Source organism: Mesocricetus auratus, unplaced genomic scaffold (assembly GCF_017639785.1).
Source record: "Mesocricetus auratus isolate SY011 unplaced genomic scaffold, BCM_Maur_2.0 Super-Scaffold_100007, whole genome shotgun sequence".
NCBI lineage: Eukaryota > Metazoa > Chordata > Mammalia > Rodentia > Cricetidae > Mesocricetus > Mesocricetus auratus.
The window spans coordinates 49423525-49446760 of record NW_024429191.1 but is presented as its reverse complement, the minus strand read 5'-3'; the positions used below and the strand labels follow the sequence as shown (position 1 = coordinate 49446760).

The 23236-nt window shown below is 46.6% G+C and overlaps 1 protein-coding gene across 11 annotated transcripts in view; it reads right to left on the bottom strand.

Annotated features, from left to right (window-relative positions):
• The window catches only part of Mink1 (misshapen like kinase 1), a 55927-nt gene that overhangs the window by 15878 nt on the left and 16813 nt on the right, over positions 1-23236 (bottom strand). For all 11 annotated transcript variants that reach the window (XM_040749017.1, XM_040749019.1, XM_040749016.1 and 8 more), the window contains exons 2-4: positions 2262-2327; positions 645-701; positions 435-560 (exon numbers count right to left, since the gene is read on the bottom strand). In XM_040749017.1, coding sequence (XP_040604951.1) covers positions 435-560; positions 645-701; positions 2262-2327 — 249 coding nt within the window. The remainder of the gene's footprint in view (positions 1-434; positions 561-644; positions 702-2261; positions 2328-23236) is intronic.

The window sequence follows — 23236 nt, the reverse complement described above, 5'->3', positions numbered from 1 at the left end:
TTGGGTAGGCTCTTGTTCAAATCATCACCCAGAAGGGCTGTGTACTGCCAGGATGGGTCTGAGTCCTGTTGTTTCCTACAGATACTTTGATTCCATGGCTCTACCAATATTGTTTTCGAAGGCACAAAGAACTTAAGAACTAAGCCATCCCTCATTCCCAACCACATCATCTGACTATGACCAAGACTCTACTGCTTATTGATTAAGAAGTGTTTGCTGATTAGTCAGGGTAAAGTGCAGGGCGGAGGGCCAAACACTAGGATCCCTGTCAGTAAACACACAAGGGACAAGACACTGGGCAGACAAGACTGAAAAGCAGAGTTCCTTTGGATCCACATTTAAGGCAGGGATGTCAGAACAGATACTGGCCTTGAGTTCCCCGTGAGCGGCTTGGAGCAGAAACATTTGGGAGGGGCTGGAAGGGCATTTCTTACCCAGAGCTGGTCATCGTTTCCAGGAGGGCTCTTCTTGATAAAGGCCCCATAGTAGGTGGCAATGTTGCGATGGTGAGAGTACTTTTTTAACATGTTGATTTCCTGTTTGATCTCTTCCTCCTCGTCCTAAGGCAAAACGGGTAGGTAAAGCCTAAGATCTTACAGCCCCTTTCTGATGCCAGCCTCACCCTGCCAAACCTCATTTCCTACCTCTGTGACATCCATGACCTTAATGGCAGCCAGCTGCCCAGTCTTGACATGCCGACCCTGCAAGAAAGCCAAGTATAGAAGGTGTGGAGGGGGTCAGGGTATATGCTCGCTTAGTAAAATAAAGAAGAGGAACTAATTCTGGGAAAATTCCTGTCTCTCAGTGTTTTTCTGCTTTAGAATGTGCCCTTCATGTGGGTAGAAGTCTTGCTTTTACACAGCAGAAGACAGAAGGGAGGTTCCTGAGCCATCACAGCTAACACAGAACTGCCTAGACATTTCTAGGCTGTAAGGATAACGTTCAGCAAGGAAGACGGCTCTCCTATACAACACCTGAGGTACATGACAGATGCCACTGCTCTGTTCCGGCAGCCCTAGCAGGGACTTTCTCCCATATCCTAATGCAGGCTGCAAAGGGGCTAACCCTCTCTTTCATCTATGTAAGATAAAATGTCTGGTGCTTTCCTGACCAAGCCACTCTAGACAGGAGGCCTTTCCCTGGATCGATCTCACGCCCAAGGTGTTTATGTTATCAAGGAAAGAACAGACTCACAGCTGAGTGTAGGAAACGCAGGTAAACAAAGGGAGCAGCTGCCGTGTGCCACACCTAGTCATCAATCTTAATGGTGGGAACCTTTTAGTGTGTGTACCACAGCTTCTCTACCTCAATTGCAACCCCACCCCATCCACCCTTCTGAAACCCTTTGTTAAGAACCATCAATAGCTTGGACAAGGAAGCACCAGGCTTCCTGAGCAGAGCAGAATGGGACAGCAGCCATTCATGGGAAGGACACGGGCATTGCAGCTACCCCAGTCCAACCCCAAGCACAGAAAAGCACAGCTATCTACATGGAAACAGCTCAGCAGGAGCTGGGCACTGCCTGTTCCCCCAAAGCCCTTGCTCACCAGGGGGGAGGGGTAGAGCAAAGAAAGGCTGGTGGTCCCAGTGGGCAGGAGACTCAGAGAGGCAAGATGCCTGTGGAAATGCCAGGAGCTGTGCCTTGATGAGGAAGCAGACTAAATGCTCTAGGGACAGCACCACCCTAAACATCCCTTTCATTATGTGGACACCTCATGTATGCGCGGAGGTGCCGCTACTTGAGAGGGCTAAGCTGGCCAAGCTGAAAAGCTAATCAGGGCAGAGGAAATGCCACTTCTGTGGGAAAAAAGCAGCTCAAAAGCAGGAGGCTTGGGTTCTGGCAGGCTACCTGGGGCAAGCAGCTGCAGGAGGTCAAGAAAGCTGTTTCCTCTCTACAGGCCACCAGTGAGGTCCCATCAACCCCCAGTCTTCTTGTGGGCTTGGAGGTATCAATCCACACTTCTGGCATGAACTGTGAATTTGCAGGTGAGCCCTGACACCCACATCCCCATGTGTTCTTCCTGCTTTCAATCCCACAGCCATCAGCTGCACAGGAACACACATACACTCAGAGATGATGATGATGTCTCCTTTCTGTTGCTGCTCTCTGTGGTCTGTGCTTTTCTCCCTATCTGAGGGGCTCCCAGCCTCTGTCATCTCCTGTAGCTTCCCTCAGATTGCCAGTCCTGGGATCTACTTCCTCGGTTGCTCTAAAGACGGCCCTACTGGTTTAAAGGTTGTATTTCTGTCCCATGTCTCACCTTGTACACCTGTCCATAGGTTCCATTGCCAACCACCTCCACCAGCTCAAAGATTCCTGCGGGGTCCTGGGAAGAGAGAGAAGAACAAGGTGTCATCACTTCAACAAGTACTGTGATGCTAGAGGGGAAGAAGCTGTCAATCAGGACATGAGTGTCAGAGAAGGCTACCACTTAGGGGATTGTGGAGAATCCCGATGGCTAGATGCCTTTTCCCTGGATGGTCAGGGTTAATGTTCTATGGGAAGTCAGAGCCCAGATGACTTTTCAGAGACATGCTCTTCATGCCCAACCCAGTGGCCAGCTCGGTATCTGTGCTTCCTGCAGCAAGTGAGGGTACCCAAGAGCAAACCCCTGGGTGGTCTAAACTTTCTGTGAGGTAATGCCCACAAAGCACAAGACCCGGGCTGGCAGGGTGTGCCAATAAGAGCTTATATTGACATTACTTTAAAGGCAGAGTTGAGGGGTTGGAGAGACGGCTCAGCGGTTCAGAGCACTGGCTGCTCTTTCAGAGGGCCGGGTTCAATTCCCAGCACCCACAAGGCAGTTCATGACTGTCTATAACTCTAGTTCCAGGGGATGTGACACCCTCACACAGACATACATGCAGGCACACCACTAATACAAATGAAATAAAAATGAATTAATTTAAACAGCTGGGGTGGCAGAGATGAGCCATGCTATCAGGGTCTCCTCTCCCTAGTCTTCTTAAAACAAGGGTCTCCAGGTAGGACAGGAAGTGTCTGGGGAATGTGAAGGATGCTCCACAAAAGGAGAAAGGGCCCCTTACTGCTGGACTGAATTCTGTCTGTGCTCCTTTCTGAACCACACAGTGCCAGGAGAAGGCCCACCCACAGGCAACACAGAGCTTCCAAGATATCCTTCTTCCTGCTCGCTCACAGCAGGCAGCCTGGTCTCTGACTTATCTGCCAGCCTACCCTAAGGTCACCCACACCCTCCTGGCAGGACTGCCCCTAGACCCCCAAACTGGGAGGTGTAGCTGCAAGCACCACCCCCATCCTATAGAAAGGGCAGGTCTGTTCCAATCCCTGCAGGGAGGCACCAAGAGTGAGAACACCACCATGAAATCAACATTCCAGGCAACACATGAAGTCTCTGTGCTGACCATCCTAACACCCCTCTTGCTGATTTTAAGAACCAATATAGGATTTTTGAAAATAAAAACATCCTGTTGCACTGAAGAACTCTACAGGGAAAGAGTCTGGCATGGTGGAAACCAGGAGGTCGAAGCCCAAGGCCTTTTAAGAATGTGTGCATTTTCTCAAAGAGGAAGTGGAGGGCAGAAACACCCTGGCTCCCTCACTGTAGGATCACAAGGCATTGTGACTGCTATTTACTTGCTGGGAAACTCCCTGGAGGAAGTGCCTGAGTTCTTGCTTTCAAGATCTGTCCTGCATCTCAACCAGACCTAGCACTCAGCACCCCATCTTCCCCAAGAGCATCTCACAGCAATGGAGGGGCCTTCTCCTCATCCATGATTACAGACCTTATGTCAACAGTCAATTATTTTGCTAGCTAGTTACCAAAAAGTATTTGTGCGGGTGAGGGTGCATGCATGTCATGATGCAAGTGTGGAGGGTAGGACAACTCTAGACCACTGGTCCCCTCCTTCCACTATCTGACACAGGGTCTCTTGCTCACTGCTGAGTTAGAATAACTGGCTTAGTACATAATGTGTGGAGGGAGGACAACCTGTGTGTGGGGTTTGTTCTGTCTATCCTGTGAGTCCTGGGGAACAGAACTCAGGTTGTCAGGCTTGGCAGCAGGACCCTTACCTGTTGAGTCATCTCACTAGCCCAGCCTCTAAAACATCCTTAACAGGTCTGAGACATCAACAGGACTCAAAGGCAATGGGGGCACTGCTGCCACCCTTTGGGGATGGAGTCAAATACAAGGTCTGCCTGAACCTGACAGCTACAAGGAACATGAGTATTATCTAGCTCTAGTTCTAGATGTGGAGGCTCAAAGAAAACACCAGGCTGGAGAGATGGTTCAGAGGTTAAGAGCACTGGCTGCTCTTCTGAGTTCATGTACCAGCAACCACATGGTGGCTCACAACCATCTCTAATGAGATCTAGTGCCCTTTTCTGGCATGCAGGCATACATGCAGACAGAACACTGTATACATAATAGATAAATCTTTTGGAAAAAAAAAGAGAGAGAGAACACAGTTCCTAGAGGATCTTCCCTGGGAAGGAGGGAGGAGCTTCTCGTGCCACCTTTGAGGAAATCTTTTCTGGAATCCAACTTCAGTTTTTTCAGCAGAGGAAGAGAGGCAGGAAAGTAGATTGGTGGGTGCAGTTTTTCCCAAATACAATGGCTCAATAAAGGCACAGTGATATGCCACTATGAGCTCAATTCACCACAGGAATGTTTTTATTCTATAACCAGAATTCTCAATCTGTCTCTTGACATGTATTTGGGTGCTGAGGAATGAGAACATCTCTGAGGACAGACCCAGGGACTGGGACACAGTCAGCAGTCCCAACTCAGCTCTCTGACCCTCTGCTGTAAAGGACAATACAGACAGTGGGGGGCAATGACATACTGGTCACAGCACCCGTCCCACAGATCAGCTGCACCATCTTTTCTCACCCTTGACTTCATGCTCTGTAGTTCCTTCCCTGCGCTGGTCACCAGGTCCTTTCCCTGCCATGTCCTTGGTTTACTCTCAATTCTGTTGGCTGCCACTTCAGACCCATCTGTTTTGCCCTCTCTCCTACAGACCCTCCCTCCCCACCTCTCCTTTTAGCTGCCCCTGCACTTTAACCTCGTCAACTCTCCTGAGCTTTCTTTTCTGCTCCCCACTGCTTGAAGACAGTCCCACCACAGAGTGCCCACCATGAGTCAGCCAGTGACTGTGAGTGCCTCTAACCACCCGGCATGGGATGAGCCCTGGAAACTTGATGAGGCAGCCTGTCTCACTGCACCTGTTCCATCAGGCGCTAACTCCAAGGCAGCTTCTCTAATAGGCACACCAGCTCAGCCACATTGAGAAACGCTTTGCCTCATCATCTGACGTGACAACACACATCATCGAGAGACTGCTTGCTGTGGTGAGACAAGCAGCAGGAAGTAGCTCCCTGGTGAGAATATGGGCATCAGCTGTATGTCCTTGACCAAATGTTTGTTTCAGGCCTCATTTTCTTTCTGGAGAGACTTCGGCTCTAATTCAGAGTTTCCAATTGGCTCAGAGGAGACAAAACTTGGCGGTTGGAGGCTGGGTGTTTCCAGCCACAGAGACTGAAGAGTGTCGTGGCATGCCCTGCTGAGGAACAGCGCTGTGGTTAAGACACTACTTTTGAGAAGTCAGGAGCGTGGGAGCATGTCTATCATGCAGTTAAAAACAAGGGTCTGATGAAGAGGCAGACACACTTGCGAGCATGAGAGATGATGACAAGGTATAAAAGAAAAGAGCACAGGAAAGTGGGGGAAAAAGCCACGGCTAGCCTGAGAGAAAGGACAGACACTGGAGGATGGGTGGCCCTGGAGGCCACCCTGTGGGGAGGACAGAGTGACAAGACAGTCTCAAATGCTACAGAGCAGTCAGAGGACATTGCAGAGACCCCAATGGCCTTAGCTTCTAAACAACCAGTGAGAAGCTTCAGGGGAACTGCACTTGTGGGAGCGAGCGGAAAGCAGAGTGGGGGCCAGAGGAAACGGGAGGGGCAGGGAAATCAAGGCGTTCTTCATTCGGGAGCACCCTCCCAGGAGCATTCTGAGAGCGGAAGAGGGAAATCAGATGACGCCTAGAGAAGGCAGCAGGGTCAGACAAGGTTCTGAAAATAGGGTAGATCACTCATGTCTGTGGATAAAGACCACAAAAAGGGAAGACAAAAAGAATCCAGTATTTTTCCCCCTGAGACAAGGTTTCTTTGTGTAGCCTTGGCTGTCCTGGAACTCACTTTGCAGACCAGGCTGGCCTTGAACTCACAGAGATCCACCTGCCTCTGCCTCCTATGTGCTGGGATTAAAGACGTGCACCAGTAGGGCCAGGCCAAGGGACTGATTTTAAATAACATATATGTGTCATGTACATCTGCCAGGTTTTGCGGTTGTGGCTATTGTTACTGTGGTTCCGTCAGGAGAATGGTCCACCTCTGAGCTTCACTGCCAGCTCAGGAGTACAGATGTTGTTTGTTTTTGTTTTTTTGAGGCAGGGTTTCTCTGTATAGCTTTGGAGGCTGTCCTGGAACTCGCTCTGTAGACTAGGCTGGCCTCCAACTCACAGAGATCCGCCTACCTCTGCCTCCTGAGTGCTGGGACTAAAGGCGTGCGCCACCATCGCCCGGCGAGTATGGATGTTTTTACTCCAGAGTAAGAATATTGTTCTCTGCTTTGCAGTAGTGACAAAGCCCAATGGTACCCGATTCTATCTCTGCATACCCAATGATCCAGAATACCCAGACTGCACACTGATCAGACAACAAAGGCAGCCCTTCAAGTACAATCTGTCCTTGGTCACCCTTCAAAGGTGAAAAGCCTCTCCAGGGGCTATGGTGCTCCTGGAGAGACCTCGGGTGGCCTTCCCTGGCTGACCTGGCTCTGCTGTAACCAGTGCTGTAGGCCTTCCCAGCCTCCTCCTCAGTTCCTATCTAGTCAGCTACCCAGGTGGAAGAGCCACCAAAGACCAGGACAGAGCTAAGTCTTGAGACCTGCTGAGGTCAAGAAGACAGTTAGGCAGGAAAAGGTACTTAGTGAACAGCCTTTTGCCCAGAGACATGGAAGGAGAAGACTATCTCCACAAAGTTGTTCTCTGACCTCTGCCAGCACTCCATGGCACAGATGTCCCTTCCCCAACACACATCATGCCTACACACAAATCATACATATATAATTAAAAAAAAAAGAAGTTGAGAGACTGGAGAGATGGCTCAGAGTTAAGAGCACTAGCTGCTCTTAGAGCCGAGTTGAGTTCAGGTCCCAGGACCCACATGGTGGCTCACAATCACTTGTAACTCTAGTTCCAGGGGCTCCAATGCCCTCTGCCAATGCCCGTTTCTGACCTCTTGAAGGCTCCTGGCTGCACTTGCATGCGAGCACATAAAACTCATGAGGGACACAGGGACGCACACAGATAAATCGTTGAAGAAAATAAAAAGGAAGATGAAGGAGATCAGTAATACTCCGTGGCCTTGACGAGAGATGGAACTGGAAGGAAGTTCCCTTCCAGTTAGAGTGGACGTACATGATGTGGAAAGCCTTCAGAACCTTCAATCGGTAACAGTTCCTAATACAGACACCTAAAGTAGGTCAGGCATCCATGGCAGCATACATCTCTAGCCTCAGCTACTTGGGAGACTGAGGCAGGAAGACTATCTGAAGCAATATATACCTCCAGATAAAATAACAAATAAAAAGCTAAGCAGAAGTGTAACTCAGTTGGTACAGTGCACACCTAACATACTCCAGGTCCTGCATTTGACCCCCAATTCTGCATATACTCAGTGTGGTGATGCATACCTGGAGTCCCAGAACTCCAGTAGTGATGATAGAAAGATCACAAATTCAAGGTTATCTTCAGGTACATAGTGAGTTTGGGGGCTATCTGGGACACAGCAAATGAGCCTGTCTCAAAAGAGCGAGGGATACTTAAGGAGATGGTTTAGTGTCTGCTGCCTAGGCATGAGGAACTAAATTAGCTCCCCAGCACCCACAAAAAGGTGGGTGTGGCAGCATATGCCTTAAAACCTGGGGGAAATGGTATGCATCCCTGGAGCTTGCTGGCTAGTCAGCCTAGCCAATCAGTGAGTCTCAGGTTCAGAAAGTGACTAAGTCTCAAAATGTAAGTTGAAGAGATACAGAGATAACAACTATGATGTTAACATCCCTCTCAACAAGCACATGCACAAATATACACACTCCTTTATACTCCTAGCCACTTGTTACATCCATAGATTAGTGCCTCTCTCAGCCTTCAGCTGATCAGTTTCTTTTGCAGTAGATGGTGATTAACATGGACACCCACAACTGGTCAACTTGTAGACACTAAGAGTCTGTGGATCGCACAGTCCAAACACCATGCACATCCCCAAAGCCAAGGGATGATTGTGGAAGAGGGGCTGGATGATAAGGGAACTGTGGTTTCCAGTCACATCAGGACAGTTACACACATGAACTCACAGTGACTGTGACAGCATGCACAAGAACTACACAAGCTCAAACCAGATAAAGGCCCAGCATGGAGGGGTGATGTCCTTCTGTTTATATGTTTCCCTTACTGGCTGATGTATAAGACACTGTTTGGTCAATAGAGGCAGGAAGACAGGCGGGACTAGGAGACCAGGAGAATTCTGGGAAAGGTAGGCAGAGAGAGACGGCAGGGATGCCAATGTAGAGACCAGGAAGATAGGTGTTCTCCAGTGAGACCACGTGGAAATACTTAGATTAATAGAAATGGGTTAATAGTTAAGACTGAGCTGGCCAATAAGAAGCTCTAGCCATTGGTCAACAGTTTTATAATCAATATAGCGTCGGTGTGCATATTTGGGGCTGAGAAGGGTGGCAGGACCTGGCGGGACAAGAAAATCCAGCAACAGAGGGGGTTAGTGGGTATGAAGCCTCCCACCCCAATCAAGGAGCTACTGGTATGGAGGACAGTCAGTTTTCTTTAAGCGTGTGCCCTTATTTGAATAACACAAATTAGAATTTTTTAAATTATTATTTCAAATTTTGGAGGTTGTTTTGTTTTCTTTAAAAAAAGGAGGACACACACACAGAAAGTTGCAGGAGAGCCAGGGCTACACAGAGAAACCCTATTTCAAAAAGTGTGAGTGAGTGAGTGAGTGAGTGAGTGAGTGAGTGTGTGTGTGTGTGTGTGTGTGTGTGTGTGTGTGTGTGTAGAGTTGGCTCTGAAGAGAACTTACTGCTCTTACAGAGGAGCAAGGTTCAATTCCCAGCACCCACATATGGTTCACAACTGTCTGAAACTACAGTCCCAGGTGATCTGATAGCCTCTTCTAACCTCCAAGGCATCAGACATGCAGGTATACATATGGGTAAAACACTTATAAACCTAAAAAACCCCAACAAAACAAAATAACAAGCAGAAATAGGGAGGTAGAGGTGGATCTTGGAGGAGTTGAGGGGTAGTGGTAAATATTATCAAAATACACTGTAGGAAATTCCCAAAGAATTATGCATTAAAAGAAATATTTCTGGGGCTCTTTAAATAGCTCCGTAGGTAGAGACACCTTGTCATCAAGTCTAATGACCTGCATTCAATTCCTGAGATCCACATTCCCTCATGTTTTCCTCTGACATCCACATGTACATGGTGGCATGCACTCTCACACACAAATACATGTGTGGTGGTTTGGATGCAAATGACCCCCATAGGCTCACATATCTGAATATGTTTCTCAACTGGTAGGTTGTTTGGGAAGGACTAAAAGGAGTGGCCTTAGTAAAGGCCATGTGTCATTCACTGGGAATGGATTTCAAAGCCCATGCCAGGCCCCATCTGGCCCTCTCTGCCTGCTGCCTGGAGATCAGATGTTAAACTCACAGTCATTAGCGCCATGCCACACTGCCTGCCACCAGGCTCTGCACCATGATGGTCATGTACTAACCGTCTGAAAATGTAAGCAAGCCCCCAATTTAAATACTTCCTTTTATAAATTGCTTTGGTCATGTGTTTCCTCACAGTAACAGAACAGTAACTAAGACTAACACAAATAAATAAGTAAACAAATATTTTTAAGAGGATACCTGGACTGGACAGATGGCTCAATGATTAAGAGTGCTTACTGATCTTATAGATAGCAGAATTCAGCAGCCAGCACCCAGATCAGACAGCTCACAACTGTCTGTAACTCCGGCTCCAGGGAATCCAATACCCTTCTGGCCTCAACAGGTACCTGCATTCAGTTCACATACTCACACATACATTGTCATAATTAAAAATAAAATTAAAATATTTTTAAAGGATTCCTACTATACTCTCTCTCTCTCTCTCTCTCTCTCTCTCTCTCTCTCTCACACACACACACACACACACACACACACACACACACACACACACACACACAATGCCCTCGGGTTTCAATGGCAGAGCACGAGCCCACTATACTTGCACCCCTGGGCGTGATTGGAAGTCCAATACGGATATGCGTAAACAGCACACATATGCACACTGTGGTGTGCCCGACACTGAGCAGAGGTCCTGCCCAACGAGTTGCATACATTAGGCAGCACTTACCGTTCCTGTAAAGCTAAGAGCAAGGGAAGCCTAAACCAGGCAAAAAGATAAGGTAAATCAGAAATAAGCAAAGGATCTGAAGAAACATTTCTTCAAAGACATACGTAGTGGCCAATAAACATATAGGAGATGCAAATAAAAAACACAAGACACTAGTTCACACCTATCAGAAAGGCTATAATCAAAGCACAATCAATAGATGTTGGTGAATGCTATCTATGAAGAAACTGGAACCCTCATATTGCTGGTAGACATGTGAAATGGTGTAACCCTTTGAAAAACAATTTAATTCAGAAAAGCCCTAAAGCAAAATAAACCAAATGTCAACTGGTAATCGTATTGTGTCTACATAATGAAAAAATGAAACATCATTGAAAATACTGGAGAACCGCAGCTAGATGAACCTTGAAAACATGCTAAGGAGCCATGTGTGGTGCCTCCTGATTGTGCTCTGTGCACTTGGGAAGCCGAGGCAAGGGAACTGAATACTTGAGGCAATCCTGAGCTACAATTTGAAACTCCGTCTGAAAGAAAAGAAAAGGTATGTTTATGAAAGAGGCCAGTCACAAAAGGCCATGTTTTATGACTCCATTATGTATGTATTCATAAGAAGCAAATCCAGAGACAGAAAGTGATTGCCAAAGGCTAAACAGAGGGGAAATATATAGTGACTGCTAATGAGAACAGTTTTATTTAGGGCTGATGAAAATGTTCTGGAATTAGATGATAGTGCAATGATCACAAAATCTTGAATATACTAAAAGCCTCTCTAAAATGACCAACTTACTTTTTTGAGACAAGGTTTATGTGTAGCTCATACTGGCCTGGAACTTATTACACCCAGCTAAGATACTTTCAAAGGGTAGATTTTTTGGCATTTGAGTTTTATCTCAAAAAAGCTTATTAAAAATGATTATCTAGCTGGGCAGTGGTAACACATGCCTTTAATCCCAGCACTTGAGAGGCAGAGACAGGCAGATCTCTGTGAATTTGGGGGCAACCTGGCCTACAGACCAAGTTCCAGAACAGCTGGAGCTACACAGAGAAACCCTGTCTTGAAAAACAAAAACAAAACAAACAAAAACAAAAAGAACCCTAAGACTGTCCACTGTGGTGCTCAATCAATCAAGATTTATGACGATCCCTCCACGTGAAAAAAGGTACCCCACTACTGTGGGACCTATGAAGTGCTTCAGGTCAACACTTATGAAAAATCCTAAGCAGTCACACAGAAACAGCTGGACACTGTGGCACACACCTATCATTCCAGCACTTGGGGAGGTGGATGCAGGAGGATCTCAAGTTTAAGATTATTCTCAGCTACAAAGCAGGACTGAGACTAGCCTAGGCCAAATGAGACAGTCTCAAAATGAAACAAAAAAACCGTAACAACTCAAGTGATTAAAAGTTAGGCAATTAGGGTGACTGGTTCCTAGCATATACATGGTGACTCACAACTGTGTGTACTCCAGTTCCAGAAGATCCAACTGAGGTGAGAAGCATTAAACCCCCCTGGAGCTAGGGTCACAGGTGGTTGTGAGCCATATGACTTGCATGTGGGAACTGAAGAGCAGTATGAATATTTAGTCACCAAGCTGAATCTCAAACCCATAGTAATTTTAAAGCATTTCCTTTGTTGCTGGCACTGTCAATGTATAATCTAGAAGGCAGTACTATTGCTACTCCCACCTCACAGGAGAAGGAAGTGTAGAACAATTCAGTGGCATGCCCAGAGTCACACACAACTAGGAAGTGATGAAGCCAAGACCCAACCTCAGAGTCCAACTTCAAGGCCTGAAGCACACTATCTGGTTCACAACTCCTGTTGTCTGAGGGACTTCGAGAGTCAAAGAACTGGGTTCCTGCCTAGACACTGCCAGGCCAAGACTGAAGGGGCATGCTAACTAGAGCAAACTTCCATCTATCCATTCCAAATAAGGGAGAAGATGCCAGACAGAAAATGGAGTCAGGCCTGGAGAAATCATTATTACCTCAGGTAAAGGAAAGCAGGAGCTGCCAGCAAACAGTACAAAGATGACACAGAAATCAAAGCATTCACGGAAACAGAGGACATGGCTAAGAGCTACAGGGGAATGTAAGGCAGGAGAGCTGAGATAGACTGTAACTATTCACCTGCCCCCCACTGCTCCCAAAAATCCAGAACCATCTGTGGTCCATGGAGTTATATGCTCAGTTCTGATGCTCAGCAAGATGAGCCGCCAGGTGGTGGTGGTGTGTGCCTTTAATTCCAGCACTCAGGAGGCAGAGGCAGGTGGATCTCAGCGAGTTCGAAGCCAGCCTGGCCTACAAAGTAAGTTCCAGGACAGCCAGGGCTGTTACACAGAGAAACCCCATCTTGAGAAACCAAAAACAAACAACAGCAAAAACAAACAAACAAAAAAAAACCCAGGGTCTGGAGAGATGGCTCAGTCATTAAGAGCATTCATTGGTTGCTCTTCCAAAGGACCCAGGTTCAATTCCCAGCACTCACACGGCAGCTCACAACTGTCTGTAGGCCCAGGGGATCTGACATGACACCCTCATACAGACATACATGCAGGCAGAACCTCAATGCACATAAAAATAAATCATTAAAAAAATAATGACCTCCCAGGGTAGTGTATGCTTGCTATCCCAACACTTGAGAGTCTGAGGCAGGAGAACCTCAAATTCAAGCCAGAGCAAGGAAGCATGTTTCTGTCACAAACAACGAAACCCCAATATTGCTGACAGACCTATGCTGTTTTACACACACTAACTGATTTAATCCTTAGATAAATCCACAAGATAGACAATTGTATTATTACAGACTAGGAATCTGGATTGTGAAGGTGTAGGGATGTGACAGCCTGCCCTACCCGATGGCACTGTGTTATTGCCTGCCCAGAAATAAATGGCTCTAGCCCAGTCATTAGTGACACTTCTGCCAGAGAGCTCAGACCTGTGTAATAATTTACCCATAACTCTCCATGACTAAAGGATGAAGTGGTCTTTTCATTACTATATAACGGCAAAGAGAAATAACTGAGGGGGAGTAAAACAACCTCTTGCCCAGCAGTGGATTCCACAGATAACTGTAATGCACACCTTTGATATCCACCTTATAAACCTTTCCCTTAGCCCCCTTTAGCACAGAATGCTGTTTGGCTCTAAGGCTGCTATCCCACTAGCAGTAAGAATAAATTCATTTAATCTAAATTTAAATTGAAACTAAGTCTTTGGTCTTTCCCAGTGGATTTAAAAGTCACAACCAAGGTGTTGTGTAACAGTTTCCCCCCAAATTGAAACATTTCATTCTGCAGGAAGCTCCTTAAACAGAAAGGTAAACAACTCAAATAGCTTCAGGAAGTTCTGGAAACTGACCAGATCCACTAGGTCCCTCCCTGTCAGAATAAGTAATTAAAGCTAAGTATCCCTCAAAGACTAATTCAGCCAAGCAACAAAGAAGTCCCAGGCCAGACCAGCTGTCTGGAAGAACTAGGAGCCAGTCTGAACAAGATCAACTGAGAAAGGTACCTGACAAGGACACTCTCCAACCTGTTGAGCTGCCTGCAGGCCGTGCAGTGTGCTCCAGGTTCCCTGCTGGGGTGGGCTTTGGTGATGCAGCTGTCTTTGGGTCATTTCTGCCCCTATAAGAAACCCCTCACCCTGGGCTAGAGAGATGGTTCAGAGGTTAAGAGCACTGCCTGTTCTTCCAGAGGTTCTGAGTTCAATTCCCAGCAACCACATGGTGGCTCACAACCATCTGTAATGAGATCTGATGCTTTCTTCCGGTGTGCAAGCATATATGCAGTTAGAACACTGTATACATAATAAATATTAAAAAAAAAAACCAACCCTCACCTACAGTCCCATAAGTAACCCCAATAAAACTATTGGTTTACCAAGTTGAACTTCAGTGGTACCTGTTCTTTGATCTGTTGTGGGCTCACTATGTGGGGTGAGTATATGTATGTTGTGTCTCCCCTGGAAAAGTTGTCATACAACATAAGGTGTGTAAATTGCTCAAGGTTGGCAGCACATTAAGTGGTAGAAGCAAGATTTAAGATTTGAAGGCACATGGCTGCTTCCAGAATCAACCATCCCTTTATTTGACCTAATTAAGGAAATTCTTACAACCAAACAAGCTGGACCACACACTGCTCTTCCACCTTCCACAAGATTAGGTTTCATCCTCCCCAGTAGAACAGAAGCCATTTAAGGGCAGGACGAAGACAGCACTTGGGTAGCACATACAGAAGACAGGGCTGGGCAGACTTGTGCCTGCATTCAACACAGCAGTGTCTTCCCTTCAGTTCTGAATCTGTGGCATATGCAAAACTACTTTGCTGTATAGTAAGCACATGCAGGCAGGCTCTGGCTGCTTCCTTCCTCTTACTAGAGCTTCCATGACTAAGCATTTCTCAGCCTCTCACCCTTTACATGTTAAAATTTCCACATATGGCTAGGTATGGTGGTACACACCTTTAATCCTAGCACAAGGCAGGCAGAGGCATGTGAACCACTGAGTTCAAGGCCAACCTAATCTGCACAGTGATCTACTACCCAAAAAGGGGGAGGGACAATAAACCTTTACATTTGAGTTGGGTATGGTGGCACACTCCTGCAATTCCAGCACTCCGGAGGCAGAGACAAGAAGACCATGTCCAAGCCTATCATTGGCTACATAATGAATTCAAGGTCAGCCTGGGTTATGTGAAACTGTCAAACAAACAAACAAAATCACTTTTTTCTTTTTTTGGCTTATGGGGAGACTGTAAAATGTAGCCTAAAAGTGTTGGACTTGATTTTACAATTGATAGCCTAAAATGTGTAAGGCCCTGTGCACTCCACTCTCGGGACCATGTACCATATAATGCCAAGCAGAACAAGGTCTAGAGATAGGTTTAGTTAGGGGAAACTTGGTGGGAGAAGTTGAAGACTGGAGGGAGTGCTGGCAAGATGGCTCAGAGGACCAGGATTCAATTCCCAGTTCCCACATGGTGGCTAACAACCACCCAAAACTCAAATTCCAGGGGATCCAATGCTCCCTTCTAAAATCCATTTGAACTAGGCACATATGTGGTGGTACACTTACATACATGTAGGGAAAATATTCATACACATAAAATTGAAAAACAAAAACAGAACAACCAAGAACTGACTCCACCAAGTTGTCTTCTGATCGCCACATGAGCATGGTATGAGTGAATCCACAGACAGATCATACACACACAATAGTAACAATTAAAAAAAAAAAACGTTTAAGGTGAGGGATTAAGGCCGAGGGGCACAAGGAGAAGACACTGCCTTAAGTGCACAAGGGGACAGAAAACTGCTGTCTGTCTGAAAGCAGGTGTGCTGGTCTCCCCAGCTACAGCCCAGGACTTCCTGAGGACACAGCCTTGTACTTCATACTCTCCCTAGCCCAGGCAGGAAAGAGGCGAAATGACAATTGGCACTGTACCTTGATCTTCCCAAAACACCATTTGCAGTTCTGCTTTCTAGAGCAGACCAAGAGAGAAGTTGGCTAGTTTTATGTCAACTTGACACAAACTAGAATAATTGGAGAGGACAGAACCTCAATTAAGAAAATACCTCTTGAAGATTGAGCTATAGGCAAGGGTATTTACTTAATTAGTGATTAATGTGGGAGGACCCAGTCCATTGTGGGTGGGGCCATCCCTGGGCTGATGGTCCTTGGTTCTGTAAGAAAGCAGGTTGAGCAAGCCATGGGGAGAAAGCCAGTTAGCACTTCTCCAAGGTCTCTGTATCAGCTCCTGCTTCCAGGATCCTTCCCTGCCTTAGTTCTTATACTGACTTCCTTCAGTAATGGACTGTGGTGTGGAAGTATAAGCCAAATAAACTCTTTCCTCCCTAAGTTGATTTTGGTCATGGGCACAGCAACAGTAACCCTAATTAGGAAACAGGCACAAACTGGCCTTGAGCTCTTCCTGCCCTCTTTTGCTGATCCTCTTCCCACACATAGTTCCCATGGGGACCATGAACAGTGGACAACAGCAAGCCTAGCATTTCACTCTGATGCGTGGAACCCATCATCCACTGGCATCTTCTTATCCTTTGCTTGAGATGACCAAAGGAGAAATGCATTTAGTAGTAGGACAGCCTGAAACTAGTTTAGAAACAAAGGCTTTGCCACTTCCCAGGAGAAAATGAAAAGGCTTTATGTATTGTCAGGACTACTCAAGTTATCCTGGTAGAGGCGGGGATGGAGGTACAAAGGAGAAACTAACCCCAGCTGTGGAAGCCCAAGCCCAGGCTGTAGGACATGGAAAGAGAGAGGAACAAGTCCAACCTACTCCATTCTCTCACTGCCTAGAAACTTAGGGGGCAGCCTTGAGTCAGAGTGGAGTCACAAATAAAAGGCAATGATAATAGAATGGGCAAAAGAAGCTACCAGACAAGGCTTAGAGTAATAGAAGTGGCTCAAAGCTAGGGGTTAGAATTCTGGCCCCATCCTCATTCCAGTAACAACACCTCCTTCTAATAGCAGGCCCTTCCCACTGTACTTCAGACTGCCCATCTCCAAATAGGCAAAGTAATTCCTGGTGGGCTGGCTTTTCCTGTAGGTGAGTCTCTTGGACGTAATGACCAAGTTGGGCGCAGTGGAACACGCCTTTAATCCCAACACCTGGGAGGCAAAGGGGAATCTCTGTGAGCTGTGGCCGGCCTGATACACATAGTGAGTTCCAGGATAGCCAGGGCTATGTAGAAATTCCCTGTCTCAAAATAACAAAACAAATGCAGACCGTCAATAGCCAACATCAAATAATGCCTTCTGAAAGCCTGGCTCTAGCTTAATAATTAGGCCCTAAAACAGAGGGGAGAGATATTCTGAGGGCTAGTAACATGTGATAAATTGTAAAGAGTAAGATTGCTTATGAAGCTGGGCGCTGGTGGTGCACACCTTAAATCCCAGCACTCGGGAGGGAGAGACAGGAGGATCCCTGTGAGTTCGAGGCCAGCCTGGTCTACAGAGTGAGTGCCAGGATAGGCTCCAAAGCTACACAGAGAAACTCTGTCTTGAAAAACAAACAAACAAACAAACAAAAAAACTGCTTATGAAGCAACTTCAGGAAAGGATGTAGGATAGGAAGCTGGACTCGTACCTTTTTGCTGATCCACAAGTCTTATAATTATAGAAATTCAGATCTATAAGGGTCTATTACTGATTCCAGAGAAGCTGTTAGAATGGTAGAAAAGACCTGGAACCATAAAATCTGGAAGTCCTTTGGAAAGAAACATTAAAAAACCAACAAAACAAAACAAAAAGGTTAAGTAGAAACGAGAGAGGGACTGGTCTCACCTGTGCTTCAAGCCCAGCAGCAATTATTTGCTTAGCTATGCTCAGCAGGCCATACCATTGCAGCCAGTGCCTTTCGAAAACTCATGCAAGCACCTCACTATGCCCTGCCCCATGGGAACTGTGCCAGGAGGCGAAGCTGCCACAGGGTGTGGGAGGACTGGACAAGTCATGGCCAGCCGGCTGTAAGGCTGGAGGAGGGAGGAACACCCCCCATTTCCTGCAATCCCACTTCATGGCTCACAGCAGACTTCCCCTGTGACCAACAGACTGGGGGTGGGGGGTGATACATAAGGGACTAGGGGAGCAAAGAACCAGGGGTCACACAGGAAGAGAATGGGAACCTGAGCTCTAAAGATGGACAAGAGGTAGCACAAAAGTTCCAAGCCAAACCTGGCAGTCTCCATGTGTCTGGTACCACTGCAGAGACTAGAGCAGGGTTCTGCCTCCCTTGCCTGAATGAAAACAATGGGGTTGTTTTCCTCAGCTCTTCCTGTAATCCAGAAGGCCCACACAAGGGCAGGGTGGGGTGATGATGGTGGTAAAGGCAGTGGCAGAACCAATGGATAGTTTGGGAGTGGATTTTTGATCTCCCATAAACTCCCCAGCTCCTTCAAAGTCACCCTAAACATTAACATGAATACTTATACAGTAAACACTGTGCAAATCTAACTTTGAAACCCATCCCTCAGTGCCACTCTCAACCAGATTATCAATATACCGCCAGGGAGGATCAAACAGGGTTTCCTAACAGCTCAAGGCCCACCAGGTCACAGGTCTTTCCCAGTCCAGGCAAAAATTTGGAGGGAGAGGCAAGTGTGCTGGTAAAAGCAGGGACAGTCTTTGGGATCCTTCATTTAGATGAGTAGTTAAGGGTGTGTGCAAGGGGAAAATACAGTAGTGTGAGAAAGACAGCAAGAGTGAGTATGTGCAAGAGAAACTGTGGTTGGGGGCTAGGAGGCACACGAGAGTCTCTTGAGATCACCCTACCTTCATGCCTAAGCACAGACACACAGACATAGCTCCAAGCACCCAAAAGGAGTGTAGGGTCAGACTCCTGTCTCCCTCTACAAACCACAGAAAGCATGCAATATGGCCCCAGGCCAAAGTGTGAGATAGGTTACATCTTGATGAGTAAGGAAGTGGATGGAGAAGGGGCTCCCTAGAGGGCCCCTCCTCATTGAGCCTGTATGTGAAGTGAAATGTGCAAAATTCTGAAGGCTAAGATCCTCATCAAATTCCCATCACTCAGCATACCCACTTACAAAAACACTAGGCTCTTACAAAGCCTTCCAGAATCCATGTTCCCATATTTCCTCATTGTCAAAATGGACTCTCAACTCTGCTGACCTCCCTCTCATACCGGTAAACTTGATCAGCTCTCTGTATTCTGAATGTACACTGTGAAGTGCCAGTCTTCTGTGTATCTATGTTGTGAAGTTTGTTTGTTTGCTTTACAGTAAACAGGTAAGCTCCAGGAGTAGAGCAGAGGGAAAGAAAGCAAATGGGTATTTATATAGGGGAGGATGGCTATAACTCATTCCTCCTGGATATGAATCAATCAATCTCCCTCCTCACCCCCCCACCCAGATACATGTTGAGACAGAAACAAGTCAGAACAGGATACATCCATGAACAAAAATGCCATTCTCATCAGAAACTAGTCAGAGCAGAGGGGCACCCTGCCTGCTGCAAGGAAGTAGGGAGTCTCCCCTACTCCATACTTTGGTTTTGCTGTCCCAATGCCTAGGCTATCTACAGACTTTGCAGACTCAGAAGGGGCCCTAGGCTGGCTGCCTGAGATAATCTAGAGGTCTACATGACGAAGGCTTATGGTACAGTGCAGAGTACACATACAGTCAGGCAGTAGGGGAGGGAGGAAAAGAGAAGGAACCAAAACTCAAGCAGCCTGATGGGACTCTAAATGGCCACAGGCAAGGCAAGGACAGATGGTCCCTTTCTGAGCTGGGGAAGTGAAGAAAGGGACAAGGAAAAAATAAATACCATCAGTCAGAAATTTTAAATATAAACTGAAAAAAAAAACACTGAAAGATAAACAGCTTGCATCTGCCTGTCTCCAGAGCTTTCTAAGGGAAAAGAGCTGCTGGCAAGGGAGTGTCAGCTCCCCAGCGTCAGGTCTGGAGGAAATTGGGGACGTGGGGAGAGGGGTGGAGGTGTAATAGATGGATCATTCTAGCCACCTGTCCTTGGTCTGGAAATCCCGAAAATCTTTCGGGCAGCTGAGATTGTATCTTGCCTTTATCTCTACAGCCCTCCTTCCCAACTGACTCTCAGGTTAAGTAAAGTACCTAATTTTAAAAATAGAACAAGCTGGCCGGGCGTTGGTGGCACACGCCTTTAATCCTAGCACTCGGGAGGCAGAGGCAGGCGGATCTCTGTAAGTTCGAGACCAGCCTAGACTACCAAGAGAGTTCCAGGACAGCCTCCAAAGCCACAGAGAAACCCTGTCTCGAAAAAAAAAAAAAAACCAAAAAAAAAAAAAAATAGAACAAGCTAAAAACAAAACAAAACAAAACAGGCAGGAGGTGATGGTACACGCCTTTAATCCCAGCACTAACCCTAACCCTGAGGCAGAGGCAGGTAGATCTGAGTTTGAGTCAGCCTGGTCTACAGAGTGAATTCCAGGACAGCCAGAGCTGAACAGAGAAAGCTGTCTCACAATAAATAATAAAATGGAAGAAGCTTTCCATACACTCAGTGGTCCACAGTGAGCAGACCTGGTTTGTCATTGGAGGCTGCTGGCTTCACCTACTGTCCAGCGCTCTGCAATCGCTAAGGTGATTTCAGTCATCATCTAACTTGTGCCTCAGACCTGCAGAAAGCTGGTCAGGTAGGAAAACCAAGACTGAGAGTGCAATGTCTGCCTAGGGCTTTGGCTCTTCAGCTTCCTAACACTTCGACCCTTTAATACAGTTCCCCATGCTGTGGTGACTAACAACCATAAAATTATTTTTGTCACTACTTCATAACTTATTTTTGCTAGTTATGAATCATAATATAATTCTGTCCATTAGATCTTATTGGTCACCCACGAGCCGAAGAGATGGCTGCTTCACATTCAGACATCCAGTCTTATATCTGATGGTCACAGGGTGATTTACATGGAGACTTTCTAAACAGTGATTGAAACAGCTCAACAGCTAAGTGCACTTTGCAGCACATATGTGATGACTTAAAATTAAGCCAAAAGCACCTGACCTCCAACACCCACATATAACAAATAAAACTCAAAATGCTTTAAATTACATGGAGCTTCACTAACGGTGCCCCTTTGTTTCTTGCTTATGTGGGAAGGAGGCCCCACACACGTTACTGGATTCCTCTCAGTGCTCGAGCCACAGCCTATCTTACACATGCTCTCCACTTTCAAGTTAATCATTCCCCTCTGCAGCACCGGAGTGGCTCAGACCATCCCTCTAGATTTCAATTTAAACATGACTACCTGCAGAAGTGTCCTGTTTCCAGAGTACCCTGCAGTCACCCTTTCAGGATATCAATTATATATTTATATAATAATTCCCTGCCTGCCTATTCTGATAGACCAAGTTGTTGAAGGTCAGGGGTGAATTTTCTGTCACACAAACATAAAAATAAAAGGAAACTTTTTTAAAGTAAAGGTTTCTGACAGTAGATTGGGGTTATTACCATCCTTTCAAAATGACCATGAAGGAGAAATGACACTTAAGTTCATGAGGGCATCTATTGAAGTGGATCCCAGGGCTGGGGCTGCTGCTCTGTTGGCAGAGTGTTTGCCCAGCATATATTAAGCCCTGAGCTTGCTTCTAGCACCACATAAAACCTGGCAGATGGTGACATCTGCCTATAATGCTAGTACTCATTAAGTAGGAGGCTCAGAAGTTTAAGGTCATCCTTAGATACACAGTGTGAGCCAACCTGAGCTACATGGGACCCTGTCTCCAGAAAGAAGGGAAGAAAATAAGATTCTCTAAAAGTGACTGGGGGTGGGGGGTTCATATGGACTGACATGTTTGGTGAGTGTTACCATAAAGCAGTTTTTTATTTTATTTTATTTTTTAACAGGAGAGACCTTTCCCATGGTTGGCAAAACCCAAATAGTAACACTAGAGTAAGGGCCCAAAGACCACAGGAAGCAGGAGGGCAGGAAGAGATGAAGCTCAGGCTTCCTGGAGAACAGAGTTCAAGAAGCAGCTGGGTCTGGTGGCACCTGTCTGTCATCCCAGCCACTCGGGAGATGGAAGCAAAAGACCACACGCTCAGGCCTGTCTGGGCAACTTATGACCCTGACTCAAACAAGAAGTAAAGGAGGGCTGGGGTGCAGCTCGGTGGGCAAGCATTTGCCTAACACAGCACCATGGAGGCAGGTAGGTGAGGCCAGATGAGAAGGGCAGGAGTGACGTCCCCCCTCTCCCCACCCCCCAGCCTATTAGAAGGTTCTGAAGTGTTGAGAGGATGCAGAAGGTCAGGCTTTGTAGCTAGTGTGCAAAGGAGTCAGGGGCACAAGATGCAATGACAGGCAGCCATTAGAGAAGGGTTTGATGGTACCAAGAACTAAAAGGTCTGGGTACCAGCTCTGATCCTTTTTATGTAGTTTAGACAAATAGCATGCCATTTAACCTTTCACAGCCTCTTTTTAAAAAGCTCTCATCCAGTCGGGCGTTGGTGGTGCACGCCTTTAGTCCCAGCACTTGGGAGGCAGAGGCAGGCGGATCTCTGTGAGTTCGAGGCCATCCTGGTCTACAAAGCGAGTTCCAGGAAAGCCTCCAAAACAATACAGAGAAACCCTGCCTCGGAAAACAAAAACAAAAGCAAAACAAAACAAAACAAACTCACATCCACAAAAACTCACAGATGTAAAAACATCTTCAAGTCCATAACATGCTACAAATCTGCAAGAGTCACGATGAAGAATAGACCCCCCCACGTGATAAAGAAACTGGTAAGAGGTGGTTTTCCAAGATGGTTGATGTTTCTAGTATTTAGAACGAAAAGGAACAGCTTAGGAGAAAGAAAACACTATGAGCAGAAGCAAGAAGAGTCAAGTGAGAGAGGAGATGGTAGGTTCTGTGCCCAATAGGGAGGGGCGGGCCTGGAGGGAGGTGGGAGGCAGGAGACACCAGGCCCATTCACTCTGGCAGATACCAAACTAATGGAGGAGGACTACACCAGTAATCAGGGGCTGGGTAATAGCAAGGCTTCTCCATGCTGATTTTCAACTGCAGCACAAACAAATCATTATACCTCATTGCCAGCCCCCACTGTCGAATCAGGTGTCCACAGAGCCAGGGAAGAGCCCTGGGCCCTGCCTTTGCTCTAAGAAGTTTAATATGCCATAAGAGAGGTAAGAAACAAAGAAGTTGGGCTGGAGAGATGGCTCAGTGGTTAAAAGCACTGACTGCTCTTCCAGAGGACCTGGGTTCAATTCCCAGCACCTACATGGCAGCTCACACCTGT